Source organism: Sorex fumeus, unplaced genomic scaffold (assembly GCF_029834395.1).
Source record: "Sorex fumeus unplaced genomic scaffold, SorFum_2.1 ptg000007l, whole genome shotgun sequence".
Lineage (NCBI taxonomy): Eukaryota > Metazoa > Chordata > Mammalia > Eulipotyphla > Soricidae > Sorex > Sorex fumeus.
Genome location: NW_026606064.1, coordinates 53,893,141 through 53,905,841, shown reverse-complemented (window position 1 = coordinate 53,905,841; position 12,701 = coordinate 53,893,141). Strand labels below are relative to the sequence as shown.

At 39.9% G+C, this 12,701-nt stretch overlaps 1 protein-coding gene across 13 annotated transcripts in view; it reads left to right on the top strand.

The window, feature by feature from the left end:
* CREM (cAMP responsive element modulator) overlaps positions 1-12,701 on the top strand; it is an 88,074-nt gene that overhangs the window by 36,319 nt on the left and 39,054 nt on the right. For 6 of the 13 annotated variants that reach the window (XM_056131580.1, XM_056131626.1, XM_056131587.1 and 3 more), the window contains one exon: positions 11,068-11,214. The exons of the other annotated variants lie outside the window; for them this stretch is intronic. In XM_056131580.1, coding sequence (XP_055987555.1) covers positions 11,068-11,214 — 147 coding nt within the window. The remainder of the gene's footprint in view (positions 1-11,067; positions 11,215-12,701) is intronic. 13 annotated transcript variants of the gene reach the window in all.

The window sequence follows — 12,701 nt, the reverse complement described above, 5'->3', positions numbered from 1 at the left end:
AGCACTATCAGTAGTGATTCCTGAGTACAGAGCCAGGATTTACCCCTGATCATCACTGGATGTGGCCTCAACCCCTAAAACAAAACAAATAGTTGTATTTGAGAATCCGTACTGGGGGCTGGAGCGATAGCACAGCAGGTTGGGTGTTTGCCTTGCACGCGGCCGACCCGGGTTCGATTCCCAGCATCTCATATGGTCCCCTGAGCACTGCCAGGAGTAATTCCTGAGTACAGAGCCAGAAGTAACCCCTATGCATTGCCAGGTGTGGCCCAAAAAGAAAAAAAAAAAGAAGAATCCATACTAAAGTACATTAAGAATCCATACTAAAGTACATCAAGAATCCATACTAAAGTACATCTACTTGGTATATTTATTTATTGTGCTGTTGCAGGGATTGAACCCAGGTCTTCATAAATGCACGGCATACACTTTATTTATTTGGGGAGAGGGTACACCCTTTAATGGTTACTTCTGGCTCTGTATTCAGGAATTCCTCTTGGGGGTGCTCAGGTTATCACTGTAGTAGTTTCATCAACAAAGTTCTGACATTATGCCAAAAAATTAATGTTCAGTGGTATGTGTTTCATGCTCCTGCTTGGGGTGGGGTGGGAGACTCAACCTACCCCTTTCCTGGTGAAGACAGCCTGGCGCAGGGGCAGGATATTCTGCGTCACTTTTCCAGGAGCTTTGTTTTATAGTTATTATTATTATTATTATTTTGTTTTTTAAAAAATTAATGATGATAAATGAAACATCTCATTAATTAGAATTAACTATGAATATGAGATTTGGGATATTATAAGGAATACAAGATTAAAAATTAAGCCTAGTCAGGTTTTATTTCTCAGTTTTTATTTGGCACTGTGATTTAAATGGTATAAGTGTTTTGCGCATGTAATATTCCAGTGCCACACCCTCACTTGAGTGTCAGTGTCCCTCCACAGATGTCTCAGGGTCCCTGAGAATATTGTTTTGCAACATGTAAATAGCACTTTTTTTTTTTTTTGCTTTTTGGGTCACACCCAGCGATGCACAGGGGTTACTCCTGGCTCTGCACTCAGGAATTACCCCTGGCGGTGCTCAGGGGACCATATGGGATGCTGGGTATCGACCCCGGGTCGGACGTGTGCAAGGCAAATGCCCTACCTGCTGTGCTATTGCTCCAGCTCCAGCACTTATTTTTTTAAACCAATACATGCACAATCATTTATGTAAAAAACAGTGCTCTGCTTCCTTGGTGAATTGAAATACTGGAATTACAGGCCATGTAGTATTTGCTTATGCTCTAGGATTTCCCAGAGGGTTTCAGGCAACAATCTCCTTATGTGATTTTTCTTTAGAATTATGACAGCAAATGTAAAAATAGTAGTTCTACATAGCTAGCTGGGCTGGAGCGATAGCACAGTGGGTAGGGCGTTTGCCTTGCAAGCAGCCAACATGGCCGACCCAAGTTCAATTCCTCTGGCCCTCTTGGAGAGCCTGGCAAACTACCGAGAGTATCTCACCCTCATGGCAAAGCCTGGCAAGCTACCCGTGACATATTCGATATGCCAAACTCAGTAACAAGTGTCACAATGGAGACATTACTGGGCCCGCTTGAGCAAATCGATGAACAATGGGAGACAATGACAGTGACATAGCTAGCTGTTACTAATTATTTTCAGCTGATTTTCTCAAGGTAAGTAAAATTTTGCTCTATTGATACTGCTGTATGTTTGCCTTGCTAGTTTTTTTTTTAAAGCTTAGTGAAAAGGACACTAAAGACAATAAATTAAGGGGCTCAAGAGACATGATAATGGGTATGGTGCTTATTTTGCATGTGATGGACTCGGGTTTAATTCCCAGCTCTCTGTACAGTCTCCCAAATGCTGCTGGGAGTAATCCCTGAGCACTGACCCAGGTGTAGCCCCCAAAGAAACATTTTAGAAGGACACTAAATTAAGATTATCTCTGTATGTCTATATTTAGCACAGTTATCTTCAGATTTTAAAAATAAATATTTTTTGCAAACTACAATGCCCAAAGGAGGGGGGAGAGAGCAGGGGGGAGGGCGGGAGAGAGAGGGGAGGGGAGGGGAGGGAAAGGGGGAGGGGAGGGGCTGCGAGGCAAGGTGAAGCGAGGCAGGGGGTATGGGGTGATGGGAGGAGGAAATGTACACTGGTGGAAGGATGAGTGTTGAAATACCGAATGACTGAAATCCAATCATGAACAGCATTGTAATGGTCTGTCTTAGTGATTCAATAAAAAAGTTAAAAAATTAATATTTTACATATGTATCCAAGTATTATAATTATAATTTCAATTACAATTATAATTTCATTAGTTTTCTGTTCTTAGGCTGAAGTTATCCGAAGTAGTCATAACATTTTTTTCCTTGTAGAAAAAAATTAAACTCTTGATAAAGATAGTTTTACAGCTTTTTGCTTAGACTGTTAAGATTTCCATTGTTGTCCCTGAAACTAAACTAGGTGATACATAGATATGATGTCTCACGCTGCAGAGTTAATCACAAAAAATACTGTATTGTGAATTCACCTTTTTTCCCCCTTCCTTTATTAACTGTCTTGAATGTAGGCCCAGTAGCTCTGTGACATATGCAGCTGAACTGTGACATCATAAACGCCATCGGAAGGGAAGCTAAGCTACGGATTGGAACTAGTCCACTAGGTGCTAATCAAATGCTGTGACAACATTGTGAGGTTTTTCCCAGTGATAAGTGTCATTATTAGGATTTTTTTTTTCACTTGCCAAGCCAAGTGAGGCTGTCAGTTACATCACCATAACTTATCTCACTAGAATAACTGCTATCCAGAGTGGGGGTGTTGGTGGATGTGGTGGCATCAGCATAACCTATGTTTCAGGCACCCTATAGAAGAGGATTATTCTTCAGGGGACCTGGAAAAAAAGGTAAATCATGTCTGCTTCAAGTTCATTCTACACAATTTTAGAGCTTCATAAATAGGAAGACAAAAATCATGGACTGTTAAGTACACTGTTTTTAGTTTGTTTTTGTTTTGAACTTTCACTTGTGATTAATACTCAAGATGGTTTTCTTCATCTGCTTTTTGATTGAGGCTATTTATAATTGGTCCCTCCACTGAGAAGCCTTCCTCCAGTTAGTATACCTTGATAACCTCCTTCCACATTCTTTCAGCCTTGTCACTCTGATTCCTCACCCCACTTTATTTTCTTTTAAGAATTTTTTTTCTTCATCTCTTTTCTGTCTCTGCTTTAGAAGAGCAGAAAATTTTCTTGTTCAGGGACTCTTACCTCAATGTACGCATTCTCCACTGGCAATCTCCCCTTAAGTATTTGTTGAATAAATAGAAGTGAGTTAAATCATAACTGTGAATTGTTTCGGTGATAGTTCTGCTTCTTAAATTTTTTTGAAATAAGTATTCAGCATTCATAAGAAAGCTCTCTGTTTCTTCCTGTAATTTGCATGTTTTTTACAGGTTCAAGGGAAGTAAAGCCTATCTCTCTGTCACTTTTGTTTTAGAAAGTTCTGGGGTTCTTTTGTTTGTTTGTTTGTTTTGTCCACACCTGGCTGTGGTCAGGGCTAACTCCTGACTCTATGCTCAGGTATCACTCCCAGGGGTTTTGGGGTGCCCTTGAATCAAACTTGGATTTGTCATATGCAAGACAAACTCCCTATCTGCTATACAGTCACTCCAGCTCCAGGAAAGTCTTAATTCTCTTCTCTTTCTAGAACATCTTTAGAATTCTATTTGCTTATTATGAATAATCCAATTATAATATTCTTGTTAGATTGCTCTTTGTCAGTATTTCTCATGTATTTAATTCCTGTCTGAGTTTGGACTCAAACACACCAGTCTGATATTTCTCCTACTTATTAAATTAAACATTTCTCAGGGACCAAGAGATAGTACATTGAATAGGGCATTTGCCTTGCATGCAGCCGACCTGGGTTCGATCCCAGGCATCTCATATTGCCCACCAGGAATGATCCCTGAGCTCAGAGCCAGGAGTAAGCCTGAGCATCACTGGATGTAGCCCAAAAACAAACAAAGAAAACAAAATTGAACATTTCCACTGTTTTTGCCTCTTGTTTCCCTATTACAGCTTTCAACTCACTGAGTCAGCTACGTTGAAATTGAGTCAGCTGCCTTACACTTAAAAAAAAAAAGATTCTTACTCAGTTTTGGCTCTGGGGATGTCATGCATGTTCTGAATCACTGTCTGGTTTCTTTATGTCATGTGGGCACCATATACCATCTCAGTGTGCTTGTTTTAGCTGTGGACAAGGCAGGAAGGGTGAGTTGTTACCATGTAGGAATTTCTTTGTTTGGGGGCACATCCGGACCTCAGGGGCTATTCCTGGCTCTGTGCTCAGATCATTCCTTGCTATGTTTGGGGGATTCTATGTGGTGCTGCAGATTGAAATTGGGTCAGCCTTGCGCACAGCAAGCACTCTGCCCCAAGGACTTTCTCTGTGCTTTTTAAAAATGTCACTGTCACTGTCTTCCCGCTGTTCATCGATTTGCTCGAGCAGGCCCAGTAATGTCTCCATTGTGACAATTGTTACTGTGTTTGGCATATTGAATACATCATGGGTAGCTTGCCAGGCTTTGCTGTGCAGGCAAGATACTCTTGGTAGCTTGCCAGGCTCTCTGAGAGGGGCGGAGGAATCAAACTCAGGTCGGCCATGTTGGCTGCTTGCAAGGCAAACGCCCTACCCACTGTGCTATCATTCCAGCCCTTTTAAAAATGAGTGATGGTAAATATTAACTCATTGGCTTTACCAATATATAGTTGGTCATAGGCTTAATAATGCTAGTCATTTATCAGCTTTCGCAAAACCAATATGAATATAGAATATAACTCTCTAGGTCAGAGAGTTCATTTTCTTATTTATTTATTTTTTGGGGCCACCTTGGAGGTGTTTAGGGCATGCTTCCAGCTCTGTGCTTGAGGATCACACCTAGGGCTCTCTGAGGCATCTTGGGGTACCAGGGATGGAACCCAGCCTCTTGCATGTTAAGCACTGCATTCAATCCCTCTGGCCCCTGAAAGTTTATTATTTTTATTTAATTTTTTGTTGTTTTGGGGCCACACCTGGAAGTGTTCTGGGCTTTCTCCTGGTTCTACACTCAGGGATCACTTCTGGCAGGTTTGGGAGATTTTATGTGTGTTGGGATTGAACCTAGGTCAGACAGGTACAAGGCAAGAATCTTACCAACTCTGGTAATTCTATCCATGTTTGTTTGTTTTTATTTTGGGGCCAAAACTAGTGGTGCTCTGGGCTTATTCCTAGTGGTGATCCTGGAACCATATGGGAACCAGGAATCAAACCAAGGCAAGCACATTCCCCGCTGTACTGTCTCACAGGCTTTGGCCCCTCTTTTCTTTTTGTTTTGGGACTAAACTCAGTGATGTTAAGGGGTACTCCTGACTGCACTCAGGAATTACACCTGGCAGTGTGTGTGAGACCATATGGAATGTTGGGGATTGAACCCGGGTCACCTACGTACAAAGGAAGAGGCCCTATTCACTGTACTATCTGTCCAGCCCCAAGTCCTCTTAATATTTTTAAACATCTGAATCCTAACTCTGTAATATACCACTTCTACTATCCTTCAACCTGTATGGGAATAGATTAATGAAAGTTGTCTCGTGATCTTTTCCACTGCCCAAGGGTTAGACCATAAAGAAGTTTCATTGTAGTTACAGAATTCACATAAATCCTCTCAAGCATTCTAGGAATGATTAGTGGGCACAACTCGCTTTGAGTAGCTGGTAATTTTGACACACCATTATGATAGAGCCATTGATGAATAATTTTAAATCCTGAAAATTACATGTGAAAGAACATCAACCTAAAACATGAAATATACTTACAGCCCCAGGAATCTTCAAAGATGTTCATCACTTCTTTTAAATGTGTTTTTTGTGTTTTTGCTTTTTTTTTTTTTGAGGTAAAGATATTTCCCCCACTAGAAGTCAGTCTGCTCTTTCAATGTGTGAGTTGAGTCCATGAGAATTCTTGTCGGACTCTCCTGTTGTGTGCACTGCTCTAGGGATAGACTTTGAAGACTTTTCAGGTGGTGTGAAAATTTAAATGGTTTTCATGCTTTCCTTCTATGTTGGCATTCATATTAATCATGACAATGAGAGGTGTTAACCACTGGCACCTTAGCACAGATCAAGTTAGTGGCACCAAGCTAAACTGATAGTTATATTCTTTACTGCTGCTTCCTTGAAGTTTAAAAAGGAAAGAAAGAAAAGATCTATTCCACTTAAAATGTTTGATGAAGTAGTAAATATTACTAATTGGTTTTGGTTTTTTCGGATCTCATTCCCCTGACACTGAAAGAACCTCCAACATGGCAGAGCTGGGAAAGACGAGTAAGGAGAGGCTGCTAAAATCTCAAGTCTGGGATAAATAGAGATGTTACTGGCGCCCACTCGAGTAAATTGATGAACAATGGAATGACAGTGATACAGTGATTTTTTTGTTTGGTTTTGGACCGCACCCACTGGTGCGCATGGTTTATTCTCTGTGCTCGGGTCATTTCTGGTGGGCTTGGGACCTTATGTGGTGCAGGTGACCAAACCCGGGTCAACCAAAAGGCAAGAGCCCTACCTGCTGTATTATCACTCTGGCCGTTGTTTTAAATCTTGATGTGTGAGGATATGTTGTTTTAATTTTCTATTTTATCAAATTTGGACTCATAGAAAAATTTTTCAGATTATAGATAGTATTCCTACAAAACGTACTTGAGTAGCATGAGGAACTGCTTGAATTTGTTTCAGTAGTTACAGTTTTACTTAATTGAATAAACTGATAGGCAAGTGATGGCTACTTAAATTTGAATGAATATTTGGAAAGCATTTTCTCAAAAGCACATGAAGTTTGTCAATTCCAGGAAAATGATTTATAGTCTGTTGCTAATAATAAATTTAAAGCCTTTAAGGAGAAAATATGGATACTGGAAAACCTGCATTTGCCTTTTGAGCTGTGTAGCAGCGTAATCTTTATAGTAATTACCTGATAGTAATTTTAACAAATGTGATTTTTCTCATCATACATAATGAAGTGTGCCAGCATTTCTGAGATCTGCTTAACTCATTAAGTCACTATTTCCAAATAACTGCACTTTAAGCTATTACAAAATCATGCAGGGGTAAAGATCTAAATACTGAAAGATTGGTGTATTGTATGGTGGTTGGTCTTTTTTCTTTCCAGTTTTGTGATCACACCCCGTGATGTTCAGTGGTCTCTCCCCGAGGTGCTTAAGAGATCAGTACCAGGAATTGAACCCAGGGATCCTGCCTTCAAAAGCAAGTGCTCCAAACCTTTGAACAATATTCTCCCTGGCCCCAAATGGACTGTATTATAACTGATATGGTTCGGACTCCACAGTGCAAATAACCTCTATGAAACAACTACTTGTCAGTGACTTACAAGTTTTGGAGTAATATCAAAGTTGATTGCTCTTTTTAAAATATGTATATAAACATCCAAGCCAAATGAATTTTTAAAAATATATTTTATTAAAGAACTATGACACTCCTTCCATTCTCCACCCGCCTCTTTCTGTTTTGGGGCCACATCCAGCTACACCCAGCAATGCTTTGGAGTTACTCCTGACTCTGCTGGAGCGATAGCACAGCGGTAGGGCGTTTGCCTTGCATGCAGCCAACATGGCCGACCCGAGTTTGATTCCTCCACCCCTCTCGGAGAGCCCGGCAAGCTACCGAGAGTATCTCGCCCGCACGGCAAAGCCTGGCAAGCTACCTGTGACGTATTCGATATGCCAGACATAGTAACAACAAAGTCTCCAATGGAGACGTTACTGGGCCCGCTCGAGCAAATCGATGAACAACGGGAGGGCCTTTACCTTTACCTTTACCTGACTCTGCACTTAGGAAACACTCCTGGTGGTGCTTGGGGGACTGTATGGGATACCAGGGATTGAACCCAAGTTGGCCACATGCAAGGCAAGTGCCCTACCTGCTGTACTATCTCATTAGCCCCAGAACCATACAATTATTGATAGTTGAGTTTTAAACATCAAGTGTCCTAGCATCGGACCCTCCACCAGGGTTCCCAGCTTTCCACCCACTCCCATCATTCTGCCACCTTGACAGGCACATTTTGAAGTTTGGTTGTTGTAGTTTGAATCCCCTGTTTTCTGTGGTTTGGATATATCACTATACCATTGCCCCACATTACCAATATACCCGAGGCCCATGACCCCTGCTCCCCCGTTACTTCCCTTCCTTATCTTTATACTTTCCCCCCTTGATTTCTTCCCTAAAAGAAAAGTTAGAATATTCCTTTTCTAAAACTCTGTGTGAGAGTTTCCTTACATACCAGTAAATTTGTAAATCCCATTGAATTTATATTGCAGTAGATTCAGCACTGGAAATACGTATGAGAACCTAGCTGTTTTTAGTTTAACCAGACATTAAGAGAGTTTGTAAACGTGTAAAATATTCACTCTTCTTACTAATTTTTCTATTTGGGTAAATTACTGTTCATAAAATCTTATTTGTGTGTGTGATGGAATTTTTAATACTTTTCTATGCTATTCAGCCATTGATTAGCTGATTGAATTGGGCATGAACTCCACTTTGAGACTTTTTAACTCCCATTACTTAAAATTTTTTAGTTTGACTTTCTATTCTGGTTGCCATTGCTGCATATAACTTGTGGCCTCCTAGTTCTGACTTCTGACTGCTGACTGTATATTTTTCCAGCATTGCATTTAGTGTCATCCTCTGATAACTTGAAATCTGCCACAGCAGAAGTATTTACATCACAGGAATCAGCAAAACTTACAAATAAGAATTCTACCTTCCAGGAGCTGATAATTAAATATTTGCCATAACTTACTGGAAATAAATCACATCAGTAAAAGTTCTTCAAGGTCATCCAATAATTTTTCAGAGTGTAAAGGTCAGGGCCAGAGCGATAGTACAGTGGGTAGGGGTTTGCCTTATATGCAGTAGATGTGGGTACAATTCCTGGGGGACAAATGATCCCCTGAACACCACCAGGAGTAATTCCTGAATGCAGATCCAGGAGTTATTCCTGAGAATTGCTGGGTGTAGCTCCAAAACAAAACAGTATAAAGATCTCCTGAGGCTAAAACGTTTGAGAAATAAGTTGTATGGTATACCTTTTGGTAATTAGGCTATATGGAGATACTGTGTTTTAATAATTCTCACAGAATTGCCTTTTGTGCTGAGAGCATTTGTAGAATAATTTTTCCTGATTTCTTTGCTTGTTTTGTTGGTTTTTATATTGTAACTTTTCATTTGTTAGTCTACTGATTCCATTATGGGCCGACCTTTCTCTTAGCCCTCAAATCTGCTGTAAGCAATAATATTCCCAGACAAACATGTTGAATTTGCCTAGGACTGCATGGTGGTCCCCATTTCTCATTTTTCTGTCAAATTGTTATTCAGACTCATATTAAAATGCTGCCTCACATAAGATATGACTTATACAACAGAGCCTTCACTAATTCAGGCCTATACTGATTGATCTGTTTTGTACTTCTCTGTCTTTATGCTTCTGGCTTTATGACATATGCAGTGGAGTGATTAGTTTTGACACCATTTGGTGTGCTATTATTTCTTAGGGGTTAAATGAATTCTACTTTGTATCCTAACTCTCCTGCCTTTGAACAGTGTTCAACTTGTAAGTTCTCTTGCATGGACAAAACACTTCTCACTTTTGGATTGCCAAGGAAGTTTGCCTTGCTGGGGAATGGTGTGGTTAGATAAATTTTATAATTATTTGTCATAATAATTCTTTGCAACTGCTAGTATATATAGATTGGAAATCATTTATGTTCTTTAAAGTGATATATCCCACACAGAGGCTTTCTTCAAAACTAGTTTTAGAGGAGAAAGTGATATAGTAGAGTGAGTAGGATGCTTGCCTTGCATGCTGCAGACCCAGTTTTGAGTCTCAGCACCGCATGTGGTCACACGAGCCCCTCCAGAAGTGATCTCTGAATGCTGAGCCAGGAGTAAACCCTGAGCACCGCCTTGTATGATTCAAAACCACACACATGTGCACACGTGCGCACACTCACATGTGCGCGCACATGCACACACACACACACACGCCCCAGAAAACCCAAAAAACTTGTTTTAGGCCCTATTGTTCTTTTACCATTCATGATAGAAACTGGTGGCAGATTTCATTTCCAAAGTGACTGTTTTGAGACTGTTTCATAATGGGTAATGAAATTTAGTAAAATAAGGCAAAGCTTCTGGATCACTCTGGCCAATATGACTGAGAAATTTACTAGTTACAAAACTTGGAAGTGTTCATTGCAAAAGGAAGAGTATTGTGCTTTGTTGGTAGGACTCTCGGTTGAACACATTCAGAGGATCTAGGCACTAGCTATGCTCTCTTCTCCACGCAAACTAAATGGTCTGGTCTCTCTCGGTGCTTGTGTTATGGGAAAGCATAGTGTGATAGGACAATGCATGAGCTTTTTCTGGGTCAGACACACTTTCTGGGTCTGAGAGGTCCTGGAATTTTTTTTGGCCTCTGCCTTTTCTTGTGATTGTGGAAGAGACAAAAACATGATTTTCATCTTTATGGGGACTGAGCATTAGCTTGCATCTGGAGAAATAACTGAAATATCATATGTCAGACATTTCACTTATTAAAAAATATTTACCACATTTCAGTTCTGTCTCCCATTTCCCTGAAGTTTATATTCTGGCCTAAGTAAGGATTCACTGTTATTAGTCATGAGGTCGCAGTGAGGTCGTTTAACTGCTTTAGAACTTTGTGCTTGGAATATTCTTAGCCACCGAAGCATGGGAGCGGAAAGTGAGGAGCATGGGTTCTTTAATACCTATCACATCAGAGAATGACTGTTCCAGGACAGTAACTACCTCCTCATGGTAAGTAACCCAGCGTGTCATTTACCCAGCGTGTCATTTCTTAGAAGCAGGAAACAAAGAGACAATGGGCTAGGCATAGTGCTGAATTGTATTTGAACAAACAAACAAAATAAACCACAGTGAACAAAAAAAAGATCCAGCCTTAATCCTCAATGCTGATCATTTTTGCAGGTTTCTGTAGCTGGATCAGGCACCGGAAGAGGCTCCCCAGCTGTAACTCTAGTACAGCTACCTTCGGGCCAAACTGTACATGTCCAGGGAGTAATTCAGACACCGCAGCCATCGGTTATTCAGTCACCACAAATACAAACTGTTCAGGTTAGCTGCCTTCCTGGATGAATTGTCTTTGAATTTTTATTTTTATTTTTTTCAACTAATTCACTTGTCATCTTTTCCTTTGTATCTCATTTGCAAATCTTTTTTTATTAGACATTTGGAAGAATTCCCTTTTTTGTCTGAAGTGCATTCTGCCTGGCTAGATTTGACTTAAGAGTTTCAGTTTTGTTGTCAGCTCTTAATTTGCAGAATGAGTAATTGCCAGATGAGTAATTCTTCTTCACATCATTGCTCTGCTCTGTGCTGAAACTTAGATTTATGTAGCAGAGTTCTCCAATGGTGCTTAAAAATATTTTGAAGATTTTTTAGGGATGTCTGATAATCTAAAGTAATACAGAAATTGTAGCAATATTGCAGTTTTGATTAGTAGGTAGAAATTTTGTTTTTAATTCAATATGTGTAATCCATAGTAATAAGATATTGTTATTATCTTGTATTATATGTGGACATTATATACCACTCAAACTAAACCTAGATTTTTTTGGTGTGATCATTATTATGGTTATGATCTAGTGACGCCTTTTGTTTCTTATTATCATCAAAGCTGATTATAAATCCTTGATATTTCTTGATGCCAAAACATTTTTTACCAATAGAAATGATTTTTATAGCATACTTTAAATTTTTTCCCCAAATCTGGGAAAGATTTATTTAAGGAAAGATAAAGGGAAAAGAAGGAAGGGAAGCTCCTAGCTTATGGAAGATTTCCTAGCTTACCTTTCTTTGCTGAGTATACTTTACTGAACTTAATTCTGTTCCTTTTTAGGTTCATTTGTTGTATTTTAACTGTCGAAATTACTTGAACCTAATTGGCAGAAGTGTCTGAGGAAAATGTAGGCTCATAATTTGATATTTGCCTACCGTTTATTGATGAATAAGGGTAGGGTTGCACAGTCTCTGAAGAAAGAAAGGTTTGAATGTGTGCAGCATGGGTGCCTCTCCCTGTTTTGCTCCCCAGGGTGAGAAATTTTCCCTTTTCCTGTGTTGACTCTTGGTTCTAAGTGTTTCTGATTTTAGGATTTTTGTTGAGGTTTGGGTAGTTCCACTTGAGTTTACCCTGACTGGTCTTTATAAGGAAGTGTCTCATATTCAGTGTATTTTTCATATTTTATTAATGAGAATATTTCATTATTGGAAGAGGTGCTAGTGGATTGTTTTTCTTTTTCTGTTTTTGCTTTTTTATTAATGAATCCAGGCCAGTGGATCTTCTCTTTGATTCCTCCCTGTTGAGTGGTCCATCGATTACTTAGTCCTGCTTGAATCACGGTTTTCATATCTAAGATAAATGAAATAGTAGCCTCCTTCACATCAGAGAGATGAGTGTAAGCTTTATATCAAACTTATCAGTATTTGGGCTGGAGAGATGGTACAGAAGGGCACTTGCCCTGTGCGCAGCCAACTAGGATCAATCCTTGGCATCCCATAGGGTCCCTGCGCATCACCAGGAGTAATTCCTTAGTGCTGAGCTA